This window comes from Podarcis erhardii (assembly GCF_964252035.2).
Source record: "Podarcis erhardii genome assembly, chromosome: 7".
NCBI lineage: Eukaryota > Metazoa > Chordata > Lepidosauria > Squamata > Lacertidae > Podarcis > Podarcis erhardii.
In genome coordinates, this window is record NC_138511.1 from 40,135,035 (window position 1) to 40,160,241 (window position 25,207).

The 25,207-nt window shown below is 42.4% G+C and overlaps 1 protein-coding gene across 7 annotated transcripts in view; it reads right to left on the bottom strand.

Moving 5' to 3' along the window:
- The window catches only part of FTO (FTO alpha-ketoglutarate dependent dioxygenase), a 257,029-nt gene that overhangs the window by 63,651 nt on the left and 168,171 nt on the right, over window positions 1-25,207 (bottom strand). For 4 of the 7 annotated variants that reach the window (XM_081870230.1, XM_081870228.1, XM_081870227.1 and 1 more), the window contains one exon: window positions 23,359-23,716. The exons of the other annotated variants lie outside the window; for them this stretch is intronic. In XM_081870230.1, the coding sequence (XP_081726356.1) occupies window positions 23,374-23,716 (343 nt within the window). In that variant the 3' untranslated portion in view covers window positions 23,359-23,373. Of the gene's footprint in view, window positions 1-23,358; window positions 23,717-25,207 lie in introns of those variants that run through there. 7 annotated transcript variants of the gene reach the window in all.

The window sequence follows — 25,207 nt, forward strand, 5'->3', positions numbered from 1 at the left end:
CTCATATTACTGTGCACTGTCATAGCAGTGTATGTTATTTTCCCTCTGGCGAAAAAGCGAAAATAATAATTGTGTGTCAATTAAAAATAATATACTTGTTGTAAGGTTAACCGAGCGCTGCTAATGCAGGAGCTCTGTTTTGAGAAGAAATAACAGTGAATTAGCCCCATTAGCTGTTCTGGTTTGTTCAGTTTTTCATAACACTCTTTAAAAAATCTCTACCCTACCCTAGTGAGTCTGAAAAGACACTTAAAATGCAACAATAAATCACAACGAGGAGACAAGCGAACAGGCAGGCAAGCAAGCAGTCCTTTCATATTTTGAAGGGGGAGAGGTTTGGGTGGGGAGATGTAATAGAAAAAAGAAAAGTGAGGGCCAAGCCAAATGCTTTCATTTCAAAGGAGATTGGATGATAATGCAAACAAGATTTTCTAGACCGAGCGTTCTGTCTAAGCAATATTTTGTGACTAATAACAGCTATATATACTTATTGAAATCCCAGGCTCAGCAGCACCCCCAGTTCATGGGAGAGTCACCCTTTAAAGCAGCAGAGATGCTGGGAAAGCTAGGCAGATCCTCTCCCCCCACAATTGCCCCCCAAAAGGTAGAGGGATAGTTCTGCGCTGGTGAATGTATATATTGCAATGCAACTCTCAAGCAGTGAATCAAGGAAGCAAGTCCCCTCCTTCTGCAGAGAAAAACTCACAGCACAATCCTTTGCATGTCTACTCAGAAGTAGGGATGGCAGAGAAATTTGGTTCCATTCTCTTGGAAAGGCAGAACGACTTAATTTGCACTTTCTGGACTAATACAAAAATGAAATACAGCCACTCTTCGAAATTTGCATTTCTCTGAATTTTGCAATTCAGTTCTCCAGCCAAGCAATGTGTACAACGATGAACATATTCAAGTAATGTGTGCATAAAAATGCACAAAAATTTGAAAATATCCTATAAAAAAACATTCCATTAGGCAAAATTGCATACAAATATGCATTTTTTATACCTTTTCTACACAGTTGTGCCAAGTTCCTGCCTTGCAGTTCACCTGGTATTTTTGACAGGCCAAATTGCCTACAGAAATGCACATATTAGGAGAAAACTGCACTAAAATCCTGGCAAATTTTCATGAGGACTTTTTTTTGGGGGGGGGATGCAAACTGAGGTGGAAGTGTCAAGAACTGGAGTGGAAAAACTGAGAAATTGAGAAAAGTCAAAATGGCCAGATCCATCTATCCCTACTCAAAACTAAGTTCCATAAAAGTCAGGGGAGCTTACTCCCAGGTTCATGGGTGCATGATTGCAGCTAGTTGCAGCACCCATGGTATGATTTTGCTCCTTCCTTGCCCAGTCAGTTACAAAGCAACAAGAACAACAACAAAAACCACTGTGCAGAGGTGCATGCACGCTGAACATGTGAATGCACAATATAAGAAAAACATTGAACCTGGATCCATTTGCATACAAAGCAGATGCTGTACCACTGGGCTACAGCCTTTCCTCTGAGGCTGGCCCTGCTCTCAAGTCTGCATCTTGCATAACGACTGGGCAAAAAGATCCAACTTCTTTTAGAAGTTAGAAACTGGGACAGAAGCGCTAGCGGTATAACCAGGGAAACTAATGCAATAATCCCTACATCTGCATCTGCCCTAAATGATATTATGCCATTTGGGGTCTGGTTGCTTCTTGAAGAATGAAAGGCCTAACGTTCTCTTTGGAAAGCAATTCCTACATATGCAATACTCCACATCCTCTCCCCAAACCTACAAATGATAGAAGGCACAGTGTTAATGTAAGGGGAGATCGATCTACCTAAAAATAAAATGAAAGAAACTTACAAAGCCATGATTATATTATTGGAGTGTATATATGTATCTGGGATGGGAAAGGGAGAAAGGACACCATTTTGATGTTGTAAATGAATCTTCTTGTGTGGGAGATTTTTTTAACACAGATACACACAAATTTGGATTCAGAAACTCATTTAGGTTTGGGGTTAAAATGGAAAATCTGACCGACTGAATCCTATCCCAACTTTCCATAAGCAATTTAGCATTTATTAACACTCCGAGGCAGGTAAAGTTGGTTACAGAACCTCTGTTGGAGTAAAACCACAGAGTATATAAAAATTGCATTTAGCAGTTAGGAAATAAACACCTAGGATTTTATTTGCTCGATTCAAGAGGCCCCCAAACTTTCGCCTTGATGTGCTTTTATGCCAGAGGCCTTTGTGACACACCTTTTAACCTTTCAGCACTCAGAAGTACAGCCAAGAGGGCTAAAATGTGGGTGGGTGGGTGGAAATGTTGTAAAACATGGGACACGTAATAAATTGACTTGCGGGATAGTGCCAATAAGAGCTCTAAGGTAAGCTTCTATGGAAAAGGGGCAGAAGCATTTTATACAACATACCCACTATTTTTTTAATACCTATGCATACTGTGGAAGGGCATCAATGGATTGAAAATAAGGAGCAATTTTTTTAAAAAAACACACACATCTACATTGCACAGTAAATTAGGGAGAGGCACAAATATCTGCAGAGGTCAGATACCTGGAAGGTCGGATGCCACAGCTCAGTGGTAGGGGCGCATAGCAGTAAGGCGGCTCCTTGCAAATTCTAATGCAGCCTGATCTGATCCGTACCTCCCGGAAAAATGCATGGAGATTAACCTAGTTATGCACCAGCTTTTGAGCTGCTCCAACAAAGATCTGAACTAAAAAAATGTGTATTTTTTAAGTGCACACACACACACATTTAGAAATGCGTAATTTGAAAGAATACAGGTTGTAGGTTTCCCAAAAGCATCCAGCTGGCTACTGTAAGAACAGGATGCTGGACCAGATGGGCCATTTGCCTGACCAAGCAGGCTCTTATTTTGTCACTGACTGACAGGGATGAGTTAGAGGGATCAATGATCTGACAGAGTATAAGGCAGTTCCAATGTTAACCTGAGCAGCCCTTAACACACAGACTCTTTGTTTCTCATTCTGCACCCTCATCTTGGTTTCTCTCCCATCTCCCTGTGCATAAGGTCAAACTCTTGGAGCCCAGCCTTTAAATTAAATCAAAAGGTGCATGCAGCACAGCTCTCCTTAGCAGGATGTTGCATTTGATACTGTTTACTCGGCTAGCAACTTCAAGGCTTCCTTGCTTCGGGGCAAAAGCAACTACTACACAGTGTCAGATAAAGTACTTTATCTGTCAACAGCACTCTTGTGAATTAATCATAATTCAATAGGTTTACTAATCAAGATTGGAGATGAATGTTCTGATAAAACAATCAGATTTGTCCCATCTATCATGAGTTGACAGCTGCTGGAGGCAGACTGCTCACTTGGCATTACTACCTGGTTCTGATCATTGAATTGTGGCCCAGCCAACCACTAAGCACTGTTCAGGATTATAGCAATGGACTTCTCAGCATATACTAATTGATTCCTCTCTTGTCGAACCAGTCCCCTTCCTCCCAGGTATGCAGGGCTGCCTGGGTGGAGGAGTGCCCCGATGAAAGGATCCTCCCATCCTGTAATGCATTTTTGAACAAGGAGTTCACTGAGAAATTCTCCCTTTAAATAACAGAGATAGGCCTAACCTGTTGACAAAACTGTGGTTTGATTTATGGGCAAGGTAGGCAAGCCCTGCAAGGAGCTGGAAAGGGTGGGGTGGAGTGGGAGTGGGGTCACCGGGACAGAAAGGAGATAGATTTAATATATTGTTAAATGTTACTAATTATGAAGCCAGTCACGTCCAATGTCACTAAAATTGTTCTCTCTTTTGCCCGCTTCTGCATTCTTTGGGGGTAATTTACAGCACTGCTCGGAGCGCTCTACTGAAGTTGAAAGCATAAAATGAAAGCTTTCATTGTCTATTGACATATTTTTCTTGTTAAGCAACATTTAAAGTATCAGGACAAGATGCTGTAATGGTGGGTTAGTCTACCAAGTGCAAGTTCAGCCTGTCGTTGTCAATAATACATTAGCGTGGGAAAAAAATAAGAGAAGGATTGATTGGTAGGAGTGTGTGTGTGTGCTTAGTGTTGTAGAATTATGTAATACAGTACAACTGTTCATCAAACTATTTAGGGATGGGGACCTAGATATTGAAAAGACTACATGTTTCCACATGAAGCTGCCTGGTTATTAGGATTATTGGCAGAGGCACTTCTCCAGGGTTTAAGAAGGTGATGACCAGCAAATACGTTTTGTGTGTGTGTGGTGGCGCTCCAACTCTGGAATTATTATTATTATTTAGGCATGTTAGTTCCTTGTTACCCAAAGTGGCTTGCTTTCAAAGTCACTCAGTTTCATGGCTGAGTCAAGATTGGAACCCTGGTCTCCCTGATCCTTGTCCAACGCTCTAACCACCACACCACACTGGCTCTATCTATCAGCAAAAATGCTCACGATATACCATTAAAGTAATTCATACGAAACACCTACCATTCATTCATATGTAGCAACAACTCGTAACAGACACAGGAAGAGTTAGCAGCACAGTGGCAACAAAAAACCCGCATCATTTCAGTCCATGAAAATCTTGTAAGTCTTTGCCTTGCACTGGAAAGATGTAAATGAAGGAGCCTGGCGGACCTCGCTGGGGAAAGCATTCCTCAGACAGGGAGCCAGAACTGAAAAGGCTCTCTCTTTTGTCACCACCCTTTGAGCCTCCCTCGCAAGAGGCATCTGGAGTAGGGTCTCAAAAGGCCTACAATCCCTAGGACATCTGCAGTGCCAAATAATAATTTTATAAGGACTAGCCGATGCTTTTGTTTACAACAGCCCCTATTGTCCTCTGAAATACAAACCACTTTTGAAACAAGGGGGGGTCCTACCTCCCCACCCCACCTGGAACTCACGTGTTTAGCATGGATAAGAGGAGACATGATGGCTATCTAAAGGATGTCACATGGATGATGGAACAAGATTCTTTTCTCTTGTTCTGGAGTGTAGGACCTTGTGGCGTTTTCCCTCCTAGGTGTGTGACATTATACTGGGTTCATAAGGAAAGGGTTAACTAATTGTAAAATGACTAACCAATGGGAACCCAAGGGGAGAAGTTAGAATTAGAGTTAGGGTGGTTGAGAAGTCTGTCTGGAGTTAGAAGAGACAGAGAGGATAAGTCTGTGGGTTGGGCTAGTCTGATGTGAGAGAGTAAGAGAATCTGTTAAGAGGAGTCAGTCAAACAGTTGATATAATCAGTCAGAAGGTATTAGGAAGGCATAGGCCGGTAAAGAAACTAAAGTTAAGAAACCGACAGGAATATTATCTGAGAAACTATAAACTTGTTAATGCTTATAAAATAAACTTGTTTATTTGGTTCAATTTTAACAACTGTCTGGACTCAGTGTTTTACCTGAGAGTAATGGGTTGGTGGCAGCGGGGAAGTGAGAACAGTGGTGGCACAGGGATCAATAGACCGTTAAACGTCCGGGGACCCTACGTGATCACCACAGACCTTAACCAATGGATTCAAGTTACAAGAAAGGAGATTCCAACTAAACACCAGGAAGAATTTTCTGATGGTAATAGCTATTTGACAGCGCAACAGACTCCCTCAGTAGGCTCTCCTTCATTGGAGGTTTTTAAGCAGAGTTTGGATGGCCACCTGTCATGGATGCTTTAGCTTTGATTCCTGCATTTCAGGGGGTTGGATTAGATGCCCCTTGAAGTCCTATCCAACCCTACAATTCTATGATTCATCCCCCCAGACACATTATTCATACCAGCTGTCAAATTGGGAGAAGCCCTTAGTATTGCATAAAGGAGGATCCACATCATTTAAGTCATTAATGATGAGAAGGCATTTATTAAGCTTACAGAAGCCTAACAATTTTACAAAAACAACAACCCAAATATAGTGTGATCATGTTTGTGCCTGTACTTTATTTATCTTCCCCTGACTCTTAATTTTTTTCACCCCCACTTTCTCTCCCTTCTTCTATTTCCAAACCTAGATTCTCTTAATCAATCGTGAACCACATATGGGGTCAAGGGAACCTACTTCCTTCTCTGATAGCCTCCAGTGCTTCCACTCCCAGGGAAAAAAATGTTTTAAATGGAGTCATATTCTAGCAAAATCAATATGTGATTACTGCAAAGATTTGTATTGATTTTCCTGTTGCACTGCAAAAAAAGATCTCCAGAAATGGACGAAAGGGGGGGGGACACCTTTATGGTTTACTTCCCTTCTATTTTCCACTTTGCAAATATTTGGGCAAGCTCAAAAGAAAAGGAAGGATGGAACTTGATTTCATAAGCCAAACTACTCTTCATCCAATCCAATCCAATCCAATCACCTGCATGTTTTTTCTCTCTGAAATGATTTGATTTTCCCTTTGAGTTCTTCTTTGATAAAGCCTGACATTCCTGTTTTGGGTCAGGTCTCTGAACAACTACTGTGCCACAGCCACTAATTCGCTTCTAATAAATAACCGCAATATGGTCTAGCCTAGAGATGTGAAGGCCTGGGGCAGCAGCCTCTTTTGGGGGGCAGGTAGGTGTCTTTCTCTCCAACTCTTCAACCTTCCTCCAAAAAGAAATTAAAAACAGAATGCCACTTTCTTTCGTTGCTTTTTCCAGGTCTTCATTTCTAGTCTAGCCTGTCTCTGAGCATAATCTCAGGATATCCATTTCTTTCTCCTAGCGACCTTGCATTTGTCCAGATGGGTTCCATTTTGACTGCTGCAACCCTCTATGGCAGAAGAACTGATTTTGGTATTGTGTGCCTTTCATGTCCATTTGCTTACTTTCTTTAAAGGCAACAAAACCCAGGAGGCAATGAAACTGCAAGCAAACCAGGAATATACAACCTGGGGCCACTCTAAAAAGTAACATTGACCACAAACACGACTGATTCACCTAGGCTCAGGAGGGGATCACAGTCAACATTTTGATTTGTAAATTCTAATGCACTCCCCTCTCTGCCAGATGTTGTCTGTATTGCAAATCTCCCTGCAGGTGTCTGTATTGCAAATCTCTCTCCTTCTCCTAAACATCTTGTCCATCTCACCCTTGTCCATATATTGCTAGGAGACATTGTGTAATACAGGAGTAGGTAGATGCCCCTCTCATCCACCGTGGAAACAACATGTGAGCTAAGTGTTCACAATGATAGCCAATGGTGTAGCAGTCTCATTTCCATGAGAAAAGGGAAATTAGTGCCTTGTATTATTGTATTAATTTACAAGGCCTTTACCCATGAGCATAGCCAAGGGGGGTGGGGGAGGCAGCTGCCTCCCTAAATCAAGTAAATCAATAAAAATACATAACTAACTGAGGTTCTGCTTCCCCCAACATAAAGCCTGCCCCTCCAAACATAAATTATGGCTATGCTCCTGCTTGGGTTCAGGATGCCTCAAGGACCCCCAATCCCTTATATCCCCACTCAGTCCTAGAAGTCTTTCGGCGGAGTCGCCGTTGGTGGTTCGCCATGGCTTGGATGCACAGCCTGTATCCACCAGCAGCCATGCTACATCATTGTGGGCCCAATTTTATGGAACTCCCTTTCATAAGGGACGGCTCACTCCCTACTGAAGACTTTTATAATTATTATTCCAGTAGGCGTTTTAATTGGATTTTATAGCTGTAATTGATTTTTTATTGTTTGTTAATTTGTAAACTGCTTAGAGATGTATAGTCTGCTTATAGAGGTATAGGCAGGCTAAACTGCTTATAGAGGTATAGGTAGGCTAGGTTCAGACCCTGACTGACCCAAGGTGATACTTTGAACTGCATGGTTGGTCAGGGATGTAAATCCAAGTCTCTTCAACAAAAGTCCAACCACGGTACCATCTTTTGCCAGTTCACCATTCTATGAGCCTCAGATGAACTTGCTTTTTGGAAATTATTTATTGCCATTTATATCCCAACTTCTTTTTCAAGAAGCTCAAGGAGGCGAACATGGTCCCTCCCCTCATTTAATTCCCACAACAACCCTGTGAGGTAGGTTAGACTGAGGCAGTAGCTGGCTTCCAAGATCCCCTTCAGTGAGCTTCATATCTGAGTAAGGATTTGAATCCTGGTCACCCACGTCCTAGTCCGATACAATAACTACCACACCACACAGGCTCTCTAGCTATTGGGCCACAAATGCTCACATACTTTGGACTCTCCATGGGGGAATGGCTATTGGCTATGGGTTCTTTGGGGGGCAGCACAGCAATGGGGGCTGTCCTGGTGAATGGGAGCAAAGTTTTATATGTACCACTTCAACACTGGGTGACTTAGGATTCACTTCTGCAAGCACTAAAAGATGGATAGAATGGCAGCGAAAATAATATTAGCCAGCCTTTGATAAGGAAAAATAAAGGGGACTTCTGTCTGTGCAGGTCTGGAAAGATGCTAACCCAACTGCGTTTTTTGCACAACTAGTTTCAACTGCAAGTCCAGTGGGTAGCAACAGCAACGTGTGACTCGCACAAAAGAAAGCATCCTCTTTTCCTCCCCGATCTCCATCACATTATTTCAAAATGAAATTTTAAATGCAAGGAGCTCCATTCAAAGACTCATCCACCCCATTTCCACAATCCTTTCCATCAAAAAGCCAAATCCATTACATTAAATGTGTAATATAGAAGCAATAAGTAGAAAAATCTCATTTTTTACACAGTAGGCATTATGGACTTGCCTGCCTGATCTGTGAATCAAAAGAGGCCATCATTCCATTCCCATTCAGGAACACTAAATTCCTTGACGTACAAACTGTATATATTTTATTAAATAAACACAAACTAGGATATAATGGCATGCATTTGTTTTCATTACAAGTCGTAATGCAATATTTCTCCAAGGCTTGCTACATTAGCATGTCTCTCCACGTTCCTGGTGCCTTTGAACTTCCTGAAAAGCTACATCTGTTTGCTCCCTTGTATACAGCAGAAAGTTACCAAGCGAATTAAGTTTTAATACAAATTGCTTTGTTCCCTATTAAGATTGATGTTGGACACTGTGTACTGTAAGTTGCAAAACTTGCAATTACAGTTCACTGCAATTATCTCTGGTTGTTAATAGCACAAGATAGCATGTCACTTTCTACCCAGTGTATAATTTATCATTTGCTTTTCTCTCTCTCCTTCTCTCTTTCTCTCTCTCCTCGCCCCCACCTCCTTCCCCTCCCTTCTTTCCCCATGAACTCTTGTGGTATTTCCAAATGTATAATCTTGTTGTATTTATTTCCCAAAGGCCCAACAAAATGAACACAAGTGCTGACTAGAACAAACTAAAAAGCAGTGCTATTGACAAGCCGTCAGTTGTGTAGTAATGAACACCCTGCCTCGACTTTCACCTCGCCAAGCTAACAGCTTTAATTTATGAATAAAGCAAACGAGAGACAACCTCCAGTTTTTATTATACCCTCAGTGCTGTTTCAAATAAAGTAATTAGAAGGTCAAGATGCAGGGCGAGGGAGCCAAATAGAAATGCAACCTTTCTGCACTGGCTTTTCCCCCCCTCTTAAATAAAATCTTGAGTGTTCAAAGAGCATTTTATCCCTCATTTTTTTTTCCAGCAAAAGCACCACAACTCAGTTCCTTTGGCCAATGTAGCCAATCCAAAGCGGTGGCAGTTCGATTGCTTCGTTTATTAATGAGCTCCATGTGGAAAATAGCCACGGTGCTTAATGAACATCAGTCTCAAGGTTCTCTGCCTTTGGTGTGTGATAGCAAGCAAAAGGTGAGGCTGTTGCTGAAAATATGTAGGAAACAAGCCAAGCCTCTTGCAGGGGAATAGTTGCTTCTGATGTGTAGCAAAAGGAACTATTGATATGGTCTGAGAGGAGCAAATTCTAGATTATTATTAAAATCTGGAAGAGATTGAATATTCGGGCCCAGTTTAAAGCAGGCATGTTAAGACAACCTTCCCAGGATGTTGTGCAAGCATTATCACATTAAAACCAAGAGCAACACATCAGCATGCCAGGGGCTTGGGATTATGTTTCACTGATATGCTAATGCAATAACACATTGGTGCCATTGGTTCAGGGTAAATGGAACCTCACAGGGTGTAGGAGCAATGCTGGAAAGGGGTGTGGCCTGGGTATAATCCTGAGGCCCAAATAGAGAGGCGGCCTGGCGGCTCCCCACCCCTGAACCAGGGAAAATACATTACCTCTTTCTGGAGGGCTTTTGAGCAGATTCTTTCCCATGAGATTGTTTTTAATGGAAACTCAGTTACTGTGTTGTTATCTCTCTGCTGTATTTTGATTACATTTATTTATGGCTTGTTTTACAGGGTGACTGCATGGCTTGCAAGCATTCATGTACAGTGCTTGCTATGTGGTGAATCAGACTGTTTCCTGCAATACCAAATATTGTTTCTTGCACTGGTAACATAACCCTGGATTGAGCTGCTTTGCTAAACTTTCCGTGGCAAAACGTATCTCAAGCATGATAACATTCAGCAATATGTCCTGGAGACTGGACAAATGCATCTCTCGAATACGATATATTCTTTCTGCATAGGCATATGCAGAAAAACATATGCATATATTCTTTCTTTATTCATAATGCACATACGATTCATCCATGTTATGCCAACAGAAGTAATGTTTTAGCGTAACTTCTGCAACGTTAGCACTTATGTCAAAGTTCAACTGCACACTTGTGCAGAACATCGGCACTAAGTGTCAATTTGCATATGTGAGTAGACAGTCACAGGCATTACATCACAGGTTGGATTTTCATACACATAACTTCTGATACAATGTCTTTTTAGGGACTAAGGGAAGGGCCATAGCTCAGAGGCACATTATCCACATTGCATACAGAAGGCTCCAGGTTCAATCTCCGGCATCTCTAGATAGCTGGAAAGTACGTTTCCGAGCACAATTCAAAGTGTTGGTGCTGACCTTTAAAGCCCTAAATGGCCTCGGTCCAGTATACCTGAAGGAGCGTCTCAACCCCCATTGTTCTACCCGGACACTGAGGTCCAGCTCCGAGGGCCTTCTGGCGGTTCCCTCACTGCGAGAGGCCAAGTTACAGGGAACCAGGCAGAGGGCCTTCTCGGTAGTGGCGCCCGCCCTGTGGAACGCCCTCCCATCAGATGTCAAAGCGATAAACAACTACTTGACATTCAGAAGACATCTGAAGGCAGCCCTGTTCAGGGAAGTTTTTAATATGTGACATTTTAGTGTATTTTTCATCTTTGTTGGAAGCCGCCCAGAGTGGCTGGGGAAACCCAGCCAGATGGGTGGGGTACAAATAATAAATTATTATTATTATTATTATTATTATTATTATTATTATTATTATTATTATGGGATGACTCAGTCAGGTAAAGCATGAGACTCTTGATCTCAGGGTTGTAGATTTCAGCCCCGTATTGGGCAAAAGATTCCTGTATTGCAGAGGGTTGGACTAGATGACCCTCAGAACCCTCTGATGCTATGGCTCCTTCTCTGAAACTCTGGAGAGCTGCTGCCAGTCCGTGTAGACAACATTGAGTGAGATGGACCAAAGGTCTGGTTCACTAAAAAAGCAGCTTCTTGTTCAGATACAGGTTATCCAGTGATGTACCAACAGATGTGAGCCATTCAAATATGTGTTCCTGGCAAAAACAAGGTTCATTTTAAAATGGTCTCTGATTATACTGAAAATACTATATCTAAGGTCTCAACCTATTCATAAAAATCCCTTATTCAAAGCCTAAGCCTGCAGCTTCCTCAAGGAAAGGGTTAAACCCAAGCTCATATGGGCATTTGATTGAAAACTGGTTGAATATTATTTCAAAGGGCGGGAAGGAGGTGTATTTTAAGAAATTCCAATTACAGATAAGTAATTTGCTTCTCTGGCTTACTAAGCTCCATCTCATCCTTCTGTAATTTCAAGTGCCAAACCCTCTCCCCCCTCCTTATTTCAACAGATATTTTGAGGATGAGAATCTGATGTCAAAACTTAGTCAAACCCTTCATGAGGGTGGTTGGTGTTTTTTTTAAAACCTAAGTTAGAATTCCGTTTCTGAGAATAAACGGATATGGATCAGAAAGATTTTTCTACCAGCTAGCCTCCCTTTCTGGATACAAGTTCACAAGCAATGCCTTTAATCATGTTTTTGTTGATTATTTATTAGTTTCTGAGGGAAATCAAAGGATGGACAACCTAAAATATGTCTTCCATAAAATATTTCCTGACTCACAAGCTGTAGTAAAGAATTTATAGGAAGTGTCTTTCATGTGCCGATATGACCTGATTGAGGGATAAAATATATGTCTTCCGCATGCAGGCAACATGCAAATGAGATATGGTCCCAAAATGGAGCACTATATCATGAATATCTGACTGAGTAGATGTTAGCCGCTCACTACTTGAGTAGGTAAATCTGTTGGGGTTACCTTGAAAGTCTGAGCAGAGAAGATTTCCATCCTTTTGGAGGAAATTAGAACATAGAACGATAATGTTAATTTAAACTAGAAAGAGAATTCTCAAATACAGTACATTTATTTTGTAAAAGGAACAACTGGTAATCTGGACAATTCCTGATGATGAGCTATATACTTCTAGAATAGAATTCAGTATTAAGAAACTCAGTACTAACAAAATCTTTAATCTGCCATCTGCTCAAGTTGTGAGTTAGGCTTTGAGAAAACACTATTGTACTTACTACCTTGATTGGTAACATGACACTAATTAGGAGAATTAGTAATATTTCGTTATAATAAAATTAAAGCACATTGTTCGTTCTTAAGAGAAGTCTTTTACTGTAAACAAGGTAGTAGGTGTATCTCAGAGGGGTTTGACAGTCAGTCCCTCTTCAAGGGGAACTCTGGGAATTGTAGCTCTCTGAAGGGCATAGGGGCCTGCTAATAAATCTCAGCACCTATAACAAACTACAGCTCCCAGGATTCTTTGGGGAAAACCATGACTGTTTAAAGTGGTACCATAGGGCTTTAAATGTATGGTATGAATGTGCCCTTAGCCTGTGAAAAGGAGCAGGAAGGCAGTGAAAGCTTGCCCTTTAGCCAGAAGAACTCTTTCTCCTGGTGCCCAGGTTGCCAGCTATTTTTCTCCAAAGCACATGCCCTCAAATATCTATTTAACTCGCATCTTAAATGTTTTCAGGATCAAATGACATGACTTCAGTAGCTGTAAGGTTTCTTTTTCTTGTGTTTCTTTTTTTTTAGTATTCAGTAAAGATTTCTATAAAATAACTTATGGAACAATAGTGAGTGATTTACAGCTTTGAGTCACACCATTTTGAGGTTTGGGTTGGGTTTTTCTCCCCTCTTTTACAAAAACAGGTCATTACTTAATTCCTAGGTGTGTTTGTGGGAAGGAAACAAAGATAAATTTGTTCGCATGTGAATCGGCGCCCCAGGTAAGAGCCCAGGTGTTCTTTCAACTATGCTGTGAGACTAATTTCTTCCTGGCCCTCCAGGAACCAGTTGAAGATGGAGACCAGCTGGCCTATCTTCAAATCTTACATACCAACATCTTTCCCTGATTCGTAGATTTCCTTATAACCCCAGACGTTCCACCCATACTTAAAGCTGGGGGGGGGGAGGACAGAATTTCAGACAATGGCAGTTGAAATGCCTTTCTTTACAGTCTGCTGTAACTCAGACCTTCGGGTGTAACCCTGGTGCATTTTGTGGAATTTATTTCCATGAAAGTAGACAAGTCCATGAGATCTCTCCAGTCCCTAGAAATGCCCCACCACCACAGAAGTGAGGCAAAGCAGTGGCAGTGAGATCTCACAAGAGTTCCACAAGATCTCGCAAGATCTCATTGTGAGGCAATGTCACTTCTCCCGAGCTTCTCCAGCTGTCGCAGCCTGTCTCATGGTAGGCGGGCCCTTTCTAGGATATTACCTGCATGGTAGTCAAGAATTTTGAAGGAAGTGCTTCTGTCAGAGAATTGTTGATCCTGCTCCTCTAGCCCAAAGGTGCTTACATACTAAGGGCAGAGGGAAGACCTCATGGTGATCAAGAAATAAAGGTAAGGGAGAACTAAAATGATTTTTATAAATTATTATTTTTTTAACACAGAGATAGACATACAAAGACAGACAAGGAAGAGGCTGAGGAGGCAAACTCAAGATCAAAAACAGTCGGATATTTTTTTCCCACACAAAGAGGGAAAATCCATGCCAACCTGACCAGAGGGCAGGGCAGATCTGGAGGGCAGAAGAAGAGACAAAAGATGTGAAAGGCTCTACCTATCCAATTCCGTGGAAGGAGTCATCCTATTAACCAGATGTCTTTAAGTCCACTCTGGCAAACTGTTCATGGAACATTCAGTCATGAGAACCCACCTCTCTTGCAGAATGAAATGGTATAAATGCCTCTTAAAATAATAAAAAGGTATTTCATCAGTATAACTGAAATGCATTAACATATCCAACTATGCTCTAGCCTTTATTGTATGTGTTTGTGGTGAATGATGGCTGCCTGGATCTAAAGCACAAACCATTTTGACATAAATCAGGGATCGTGGAACTCTGGCCCTCCATTTGTAGCTGGACTCCGAAGACCCATCAACTTTGATGGTCAGCCATGTTTGCTGGGGGTGGTTGGAGCTGGAATACAACCACATCTGGAGTGCCACAGGTTCCCCATCCCTGGCATAAATGAGCATGACTAAAATTACGGTCATGTTATCCAGAGCGAGTTCCCACCAGCGTGTCTACTGAGAAAACTGCACTGCTAATTCTTCACTGCTGCCGAGCCTGTTTACATTTTCATGTAATTCTGCCTTCCCATCTTCCCATACAGCTGTTTGCCTTAGCAGCTGTTAATCATAGAACTTCAAGAGATGCTCATATTACAGAATCATAGGACTGCAACAGGAGTGCCTCAGTAGAACTTTTGAGACCAGCCCACATAAAGCCTGGACTGCAGCAACATCACTCCTGTTGAAAAGAAAATGCTATTTCACCATCACAGATTCTCTTGCAGAATCTTGTTTTCTGAGGTTGCCAAAAATGCTCTAGTAGAGATCCTAAAAGCTTGTGAACAAATCAATGTCCACTCCCGGCCAACATCCCTGACATTCATGCATTGATTGCATAGAAACACATGCTTAGACACTCATGTGTACACATCCCTCTGCAGATATCCCTGTTTAACGCTCAAATATTAGAGCTCACAGGGTGTGTATCCCCACTCTGACCCCACATATTAGCGCTATGCACAGAGGCTAACAAATAGGGATTCTGCCTTTTGACAGAGATACATTTTGTATAACGCTTAGAGGGCAAGGGCAACTGTTTAAAATGGTAGATTAAAGTTTTAGCAGACGTATATGTCATGGGTGGAAAGATCTTTAGTAAATTGGCTAGCTGTCATGCGACATCATTTGCACGCGTGTTCCAAAGACCCTGGCTCAGGTCTCATGTCTAAACTACACATACACATACACCCTTCCCTACCGCAAGAGTTCAAATTCCATCCTAGTAAATTCCAGGTTAATAATGTGACTCCAGCAACCAAACCACATTTTGCAACATTTACTCAAGCAAATTAGCTCATAAGCCTGCTTAAAACCAATTGCTCCTGGAAGAAGAACTGTTAGCTGCTTGACAATATTGCCTTCGTGCTGCTTAGGCATCTCTGTGATGAGAAGCAGATGCATGCAGGCCACTTCATTTGATTGGGAAGAAAGAGGTCTCTGGGATATATGACAGACTCATGGAACGTGGCTCCTTTAACACTAGCTTTTTATGAGTCACTTTGTAGTCAAACTTTCGTTAAGAGCAAAGCAAAAAGTTCTCTGAATATTTGGGGCAGCGAAAGTCCCCTCTGAGACAGCAATTGGGATGGCAGAAATAGTGTCTGATTTTTCCTAATTGCTGGAAATTGGCTTGAAAGAAGGAGATGGAGAACAAATGTTCATCAGCCTACAAAAGTTACAATAGGAGCCAGTTCTCTGAGATTACAGGAAGCAAGGTCTGGTCCGGAGATCTGGGCCCATGGTCACATCTTTCATCTGCTGGGAACTGGGGTAAGGCCACCAGGGTGCAGATGCCCATCACTATAAAACTGTCCAGTTCACATATTTGTTGCTGGGAATGACAAGTGCAGAGAGTGCTGTTGCCTTCAGGTCCTGCTTTCAGACTACCCATAGGAATTGGGTTGGCCACTGTTAGAACAGGAATGCTGGACCAGATGGGCTCTTTAGCATAATCCAGCGCTGCTCTTCTCTGACATTCTGCTGGCTCTGTTTAGGCAAGCATTCCCCTGAACCTGAACTGTCTGATCTAATTGTTTTAATTTTTCTTTTTCTTTTCTTTTTGTTATGCTTTTGAGAAAACTTGCTGAATTGCATATTTTAAGTATGGTTTTGCTTTCTTGTGCATTTTCATTATTTGTGGATATTTTATACCTGTAAATCGCTTAGAAGCTATTGTGACATGTAAGCAGTATATAAATTAAATAGTGCTGCTGCTGCTAACAAATTTTCGTGATGAAATGATTTTTAAAAATCTGGAAACTGTTGAAGAAATGTTGAGAACTGAACATAAGATTGGAAAAATGAGAAATGGATAGGAACCGATATTGGCACAATCTCCCATTTCTACTGTGATGGATGACCCCTTTAAGGTTGGTTTGTGGGCCGGGTGGAAACTTGTTAGAATTCCCAAAATAATGAGCTTCCACACAGCTGTCTCCTGTCAAGGCTTTGAGGCTGGCACTGAAAGGTGATGAGAGATACGTGAGGGGTAAACACCCATTATCAGCATTCTCTTAAAGTCTGGATTGGAGGGAACTCTCAACAGCCACGGCCAGACCAAGGTCAGTGTCCACTGAGACAGACCTTTGAACATATCTCGTCGCTCAGTCCTCTGTGATTTAAGTTTAAGAATTATCTTGTCATAAGGCAGTTTTTGTTATTTTAGCCTCTAAGCGATTTTAACCTATGTAATTATTTGAAGTTTTTTCTTTCTGGCCACTATCCAGGCAGAGTTTACCTTCCTCCATTTCAGCATTCCTGGAGAGGACTTCCATGCCCATGCAGCTCTCTTCACTCACCATTATTATGTCTACTTCTGTGTAGAAAATAGTAATGTTTATTTCGGCCTCCTCCTACTGCATATTATTTCAGAATCTAACTCGCTCCAGCCTTCCCTACTAACGTTCTAACTATCCAGCTGGCTAGAAAAAATAACACACACGCCTCTGAGCATTGAAAACTGTGTATTCTAAATTTTGCTCAAGAGTAACTGAACCCATCCCACCGCTACCACCATGTGATGGGTGACCCTTGCTTCGAAAAGCTCGGTCAAAATAGAAAGAAGGCTCAGGAACTTAGATCAGGTCAAATTTCATAAAATCACACCCAACTTTACTAAAACAGTTAGTAAACCCCCACGACTAACCTAGAGAACTCCCTGGCTGAGTGGAAAAGCACGTCACACCTTTTTATGTAGGCAACGCCATCCATCATGGCCTAGAGGAGCAATGAATGTCTCAGGAAACAGCTATCATGAAGATGCTTATGCATGAAGCATGTGATGTTCTTGAGCATCATCACTGGCAGAAGCATCCTAGATAGGCTGAAGCGCTATACCCATTCCCACACAGGTTGAAAACCTGAGGCTCCCTATGGGAACATTGCACCACTCTTCAAGCAGCATCTCCTCTCTAGCCTATCTAGAGGAATTCACTGTACCTCCAGAAAGTATCTCTCTCTGTCTCTCTCTCAAACCCCACCACCACATCCAGATACTAGCTCTGGGGAATAGTCATACCTTCCCTGCACTTGTCTTTTGTAAGGATGCTAGTTTACTGTACTTTCAGGACAGACTCCACTGCATTCAAGAGTTTTCTGAGACTCCCTTTTCTTCTCCTTTGCACATTTGTTTAGTGAGGTATTTGCAGCCCATATGTTTGCAAAGATCCAAGTCCATATGGCAGCAGAGGAAAGAACCAGCTATTCAATTAAATTTTTAGTATTTAAATTTAAATTTGGAAGAGGTCCGTTAGGGCCCTTGAGTCCCGGTCTTGTTAGTATTCTTAATCCTTCTTCCCTTTTTTGCAAGATGCTGGGAAATTACATCAGTGCTCCAGCATCTGCACAGGCTCCATATTCTCCTCCAAGCATAATTGAAGGCTCCGGTTATAGCCAATAAAGCCCTAGATGGCTTAGATAAAGCATATCATAAGAAACCGGTTCCTTCTATAAGTCTCATAATTATCTTTTTTAAAAAAATAATATTTATTAGTAGTTTAAAGATTACAAAAGAAAAGAAAAAGAATTAAACAAGACAATACAATACAATACAATACAATACAATACAATACAAAAACAAAAACAAAAACAAAAACACCACACAACCCAAACCCTAAAACATTGAATCAACCAAACAAAACAAAAACAATTAAAAACACATCCATTAATTTCAATATCATAACTTTCGTTCACTTGTTTCAGCGACCTCCTCACACCTCACTTTTTTGTGTTCCACTTCAATTAACTGTTTCAGCAATTCCTTTCCATCTTCCTCTGTTTTCTGTCCTGTAATTTATCTTAACATATTCTAACCTTGTTTTTTTCCCCTTGAATACATTTACAATCTGTCTGTACCTAATTCCTTATAACATTTCTGCTAAAGCCATATAACTTCATTCCATCATTTTTCTAACATTCATAATTTTACAATATTTCTGTAAATAATCTTTAAACTTTTTCCATATGAGTCTCATAATTATCACAGAGATTGATCAAGGGCGCCCTCTTAACTAACTCCATGCAACTCTCCATTGCAGAGGACCATACTTATGAGGGACCCAGTTAACTAACCCTTCCTCATCAAAAGGAAAGAGGTTTGCGCAAATGCACTCATCAGAATTTTGCAATGCAGTTCTCTAGCCAAGTACAGTAATGTAAACAAAAACTACATCAACTGTGGTAAAGTTCACAGAGAAATGAATAAACTAGTGAAAATAAAATTACACTGGGGGAAATTGCCTTGTAAAAATGTGCATATGAGGCAAAAAGGCATATAAAAATGTGTATAGTAGGAGAAATCCGCCCACAAATGCTGATGAATTTTCACAAGGACTTTTCTTTTTTTAAAAAAAAAAAAAACACAATGTCAAACTGGTGCAGTAATGTGGAAAGCTGAACTTAAGACTGGAAAAATTAGGAACTGAGAGACAGAAATCAACATCTTTGTCAATCCCTGCCACAGAATCAGTTACAAACACCAAATGCAACCACACAAAGTTAATTCAGTTACAAGCTTGTACAAATGAAAGCACCATATAGAAGCAAGGAAAGTATTTGCTAATATAATGCTGTGAGCATTCTGCTCTCACACATGTGAAGATTCATCTTATCACAGGTTTCTGTGTCTCATGCATTACCCCACAAGCAATGAGTGCTCATGTGACCTCTTCACAGAGGACCTTGCAAGACTAGGGGACGTTGTCCCTTATTTTTGAAGGAGAAGAATGGAAACCAAACCTCTTCTGAAACCTATCGCCTTTTGACATGCCCCTCATAGTCTTCCTCTGCAGAAGGTGATCTGAGAGCGCTATGCCCCAGACATAATTGATCCAGCTCTCAATTAGTGACTCTGACTAGGCTTTCCAGTGACGAGCAACAGCCATTTCTGCTGCTGTCAACTGAAAGAACTCTAGGTCCTTGTGTCCAATCGCTGGTTTTGTGTCATTTTCAGTGACAGGGGGGCTAAGGATGAATCAGGCTTCAATTCCCTTTCATAGTTCTTGTAAATTGATGGGGAATGGCAAAACATCAACAACACACACGCAACACACATGAGCGATGTTCAGCATAGCACTAATTCAAATGCTCCCAGTTTTTATCCAATCTGCTTCTATAGCTTTCTTTCCTGTATCTGCTGCTTCTTAAAATTTATTACACTTTCATTAAATATCCTTGGCTGATTGGAGTTCAGAGGTGAGAATCTGTTTCAGGGCAATAATAATAATAACTTAATGGAGACCCTTGTTAATGAGGTATTAACAAGCAGGTCTCCAATCCTTATTTCTACAGATTTAATTCAACCCATGCTACTGTTATTGCCATGTCACAAAGAGTGGGGGGGGAGCCCTCAGATCATCCATTATTATAGCTATCTGAAGATTTACTGGCCTGTCTTATTAAAATAATCAATTAATGCAGTCGTAATGCCAAGATCTAGGCCAACCTTGCAGGCTAAAGGGGGTCAACGCCTAGTTGATAGGTGGTTAGCTGACCTCCAAAGTAGACCTAAGGTTTGGCATGGAAGGCAACAGCTGGGGCGTAGGGGGGAAGGTTACTCTTGAAATAAAAGTGGTTTGGGTGTTAAGAGGGATATGATAATATATGTAGTTACTAGAAGGACAATTCTGACATTCACATTTTTTATCCCGGGGGGAGGGGGAAACAGAACAGGGACAGAACGGGTAACACTGGAATTGAATAGCCACATGATTTTTCACAAAAAAAAATCAGGAAGCTGAAGTTTAGATCCTTGTCTTCAAAACCCTGTGGATTTTTCATTCCAGTGGAATTGTATCATGCCCTTTCTTCTGTGAAGAGGAAACATTACATCAGGCTTAATCCTCCCACTACATGGAACAAATGTAGTGACTTGGTTCAGGGTCATGCAGTGGCTTTCATGGCTGAGTGGGAATTTGAGCCCACTCAGTCATACATTGTAGTCCTACACATTAGATACTATGCCACAGTGGCACTGCAATTCACATCAGTTGTGGTTGCACTGGGGGTGGGCAGAGGTGGGAATCACTACTATAAAGATGAGGAAATTCAGACATTGTTGGACTCCAACACCCACCAGCTCTACCCAGCATGGCCAATGGGGAGAGGCAATGGGAGATGGAGTCGAGCAACATCTGAAGGGCCACATATTCCCAACACTGCACTACACAATGGTCTGGTTCATTAGGTGAATTGTACTAAATGATACAAACAGGGGCTGGACACATATGAAGGTACCATATCCTAAGTGAGATCACTGATCCATCTCAACCAAGCTTCCCAACCTGGTACCCTCTAGATGTTGTTGGATGGCAACTCCCATCATCCATGACTCAGTAGCTCAGTGACACAACATGAGAAAAAGGTCCAAGGTTCAGCCTCTAGTGTCTCTAGGTAGGGATGAGAAAGTCTCCTGCCTGGAGACCTACTGCCAGTAAGTGTAAACAATACTTAACTAGATGGACCAATGGTCTTGCTTCATATTAGGCACTTCTTACATTCCAATTTTGTATGATCATTGGCCATACTGCCTGGGGCTGATGGGGAATGCAGTCCAAAACATCTGGAAGGCACTGATGGAGATGGATTGTGGATTAAATCTATAAATTAAAATGTAAACCTTCTGCCCCACATGTGTGGGAGAAATATGAGAGTATGCAGGCTGCAAAGCCATTTTAGCAGAGTAAAAAAGCTCACCACAGGAAGCAGTGATGGCCACCAAATTAGATGACTTTTAAAAAGGATAAGACAAATTCATGGGAATAAGGCTATCAAAGGCTACTAGCTGTAATGGCTATACTCTGCCTCCACAGTTGGAGGCAGTAATGCTTTGGAATACCAGTTGCTAGAAACCACATGAGAGTGCTCTTGTGCTTGGGTCTTGCTTCCAGGTTTCCCACAGGCATCTGGTTGGTCACTGTGGCAACAGGATGTTGGACTAGATTGGCCATTGGCCTGATCCAGCAGCCTCTCCTTATGTTCTTATGTTTTCATACTAAAAGCCTGGCTGTCTGCTTCTGTTGCAATCCCAAATTAGATTCTTGCTTCTCAAAGTTTTCCTTCTTCTAATCCTCCGTGTTAAAAAAACAACTTGCTATTTTGGAGTCTTTTTCTTTTTTCGCTCCCCTCCTCCCTACAGCTTCTGGCAACCAACAGCATGCCAACATTGGGTAGCCCATCTGAACCTTACTTCGGAATCAAACAATTTTCCCAGTCTCGCAGAGTCTGAATCGCTCCAGCTAAATCGAGAGGATTTACCTATTGAACGCTCAGGCAGGCTCCCTTTCAACTCTGAAAGAAGGAAGAATTATGAGACTGGAGTAATTCATTGAGAGCTATCTGTCCTGGCACTTAATCAAAGGGATTAGGACTTGGAAAGGAGTGGGGGGGGGGAAAGCCCACAGGTGAACCTCCAGGAAGCATACCAAGCAGTTATCAAAAACATACAAGTTCAAAGCAGCTCAATTTTCATATGTTAAAAGTATGTGGATGGAGCCCGGGGCTTGTTTCTAGGTAAAGTGCTGTGTTAAAGCTGTTTGTACTTGCATATTTAACAGACAAGGGGAATGAAGCAGTGAGTGGCGGAGTGGTATTTAGGGTCCACCTCGCCCCTCTTGCAACGCAATAAATCAAGCCTGGTGAGACGTGAACTGTTGCCGCATCCAAGTTTCACATGCCCTCTCCCCGACTTTGGCAGTCACAACAGATATTCATTTACCTCATCAACAACGGGGGCTGTCATAACACACACAGGCAAAGATGTTATATGCTGGGGTAAAGGTTGGAGCTGGGGAGAGGGAAGAAGGCCTTTCCATAATTGTTATTAATTGTGTCACTGGGGCTGGTCTAACAGCTTTATTTAAACTCCCAATGGAAAAGGAGACATGTGGCAGGCTGTGTTTTATTTTATTTTATTTTAAACACACACACTTTCTCTTCTTAATAGAACAGCAGCAAATGGTCTAAGTTAGGGCATCATCTGAGCCTGGGCTGACACCCAACCTGTTGCCAATGCCAGGGCTCAGAGATGAGCATACAAAACAAATAGTGGTTAGACCCAGGCTTTCCATCGTTTGGTGTCCTACAGCCTTCCCCAACCTCTGGCACCCTACAGCTTTGGCCTACAGCTCTCATCACCCTGTTGGTGGCTAGGGCTGTTGGGAGTAATCGCCTGGCATTAGCTGGAGGGCACCAGGTTGAATAAATCGAGTGCTGTTTCCCCTCAAAAGCTATGCCCATGAGGTGTATGGGGTGTTAGGGGAGGGGTAGTACCTCTGGTGGGGGACAAGTTGTGAACCTTCTGGGTTAGTTTGTCCACTTTTAATCCCCCCTCTGCACTCACTTGTGGCTCCTAGAAGCTGTCAGCGATAACTGCCACACCCCGGGAAAGGCTTTGACTGGTTGGCTAAACCAGGTGAAGGTGGCCAATGGGTCTCAAACCCTCCGTGAATTAAGGTCTTCTCCTGCATGCCAAGACAGTCCTTGGAGGATTGAGTGGGTGTGACCAATTGTGGGTCCAATGGTCAAGAAGGCAGTTTCTGCATGTGCTGTAGAGGGAAGTGAGGAGCAAATGGGGCTCATCAACCTGGGAAGGCAGTCCATCGAGGAGAAGGGAAACACCGATCCTAAACCTCCACTGCCTTTGGGAGAAGAAAAGGCTAAGGAGTAACCCTACACAAATCTGAAATGGAGTTCCCAAGATGGTTGGATGGCACCTAGCACGGCTTCGTCCAGCAACACCAGCAGCCAAGCTGGTGCCAAACTATTGCTCTGCTTTCCTTTGGACCACAGCCCAGGACCTCCATACACACTGCCTCGGCTTGGGTGCCAGGAAAGTCACTTTGTGCTGCTGGCGCAGAGGTTTGACTTCGCCCCCGGAGGTGCACTGTCTCTCGAGACGGATGGATACCAACTTGCCTACACACTTGATTTTCAGCAAACCGAGTCGCTGAAGTCACTTGATAGGAGTTGGAGTCCGGCATCATCGGGGGGCAGGGGGACACACTTGTTCCACAATCCTGCTTTACAGGCTGCACCCGTAGTATGTTGCTGATGCTTCTTTCTCCAAAAAAATAAAATAAAAATAAAAATCCGAAGAGGAAGGGAGAGAAATAATCCTTCCCTCTCCCTTCCTCCAGCTCTGCTATAGATGGGAATGAAGGGCCATCTAAAGGTAGAAAAAAGCAAGACATTGCTGACACTGCTGCAAAACTTACAGAACGGGGTCACTTTTTTCCTTCTTCCCCATTCTCCATGGGGGAAGGTTTTGCTCCCATCATGAGCTTTACCATACAGTGCCATCCATGATGCCTTCTGCTGCCTCCAGCACACAAAAAAAGGAGGGGGGAAGGAAAAGGGAAAATAAATAAGCCACCACTCATTTTCTTCATGGAAAGCATAGAATAAAGGAGAAGCAGCTATTTTTTCTATCCCCATAAGTTTCTTGCGGTAGGAAGCAATATTGTCAGGGAATGTCACAACAGCCTTTTAACTGTGCTCTCCACCTATCCTACAAATGGATTGATGAATGACATTCAGGTGGAACTTTCTTATACAAGTTTGACCATCAGTCTGCCTAGCTTAGTATTATCTATACTGGCTAACAACAGCTCTCTGGGGTTTCAGGCAGGAAGCATCTCCCAGCCCTACCTGGAAATGTTGAGAGCTGATCCTGGGACATTCTGCATGCAAAGCTCTGTTACGGAACTATGGCCTATCCTAAGGTTGAGGTTTGGAGAAAGTCAACAGAGGGCAACAAATATCCAGGTCAGTTAGAGTAAGCTGCCACACAGTGGGAACATAGCAATTGAGCCTCTGGTTCATGCGCCAAACTTGGTCTGCTAGGCTTCCTCATTTGGCGCTGCTCACCTGCCCTACACATGATGTCACACACAATGTCAGATGTGAGGCAGGTAAGGGCTAGGCTTTCAAAGAACCCCAAAACTAGCTTTTCAATGCGCCCGCACGCTGCATTGAAACAGCTGCTAAAATGGGGGGGGGTGTTGCAGTTTAGAAGCATCTTGCTCTATGTGTGGTGCTTAGAAGTTCCAACTTTAGAAGCACCAAATCACCAGGACAGCAGGTGATTGACAGGTGGCTCCATGCGCCTGTCCAATTTGGCACACGAGGCAGATCCTGATAAGGATCTGGCCTGTGGAGCCAAAAGGGTCCTCTACTCCTGAAATAAACCATACATGGAAGTTCAATATCATAAACAGCCAATTGGACAAAGAGTTGCTGTGACACAGACATGATGCAGAGTAATCTGAGAGATTCATTTGCAAATATCATAGCAGAGATACACAGAAACAAAATTCACACTCTGTAATTCAGTAGAAGGGTGGCGTTTAGGATCTTGACACTTCAGGAATGGCATGAGAAGATGATGCCTGATAAGCATGGCAGTGAAAGGCATAGCTCCCTAAGTTTGCCTAAAGTGAAAGCCACAGAACATGCCAAGGTTGAGCTGAGGTCCATAGCTTCTCACAGGGACTGCAGTCAGGTGGCTCAGCATGTAGAAGGTCCTGGGTTCAATCCTTGGCTTCTTCT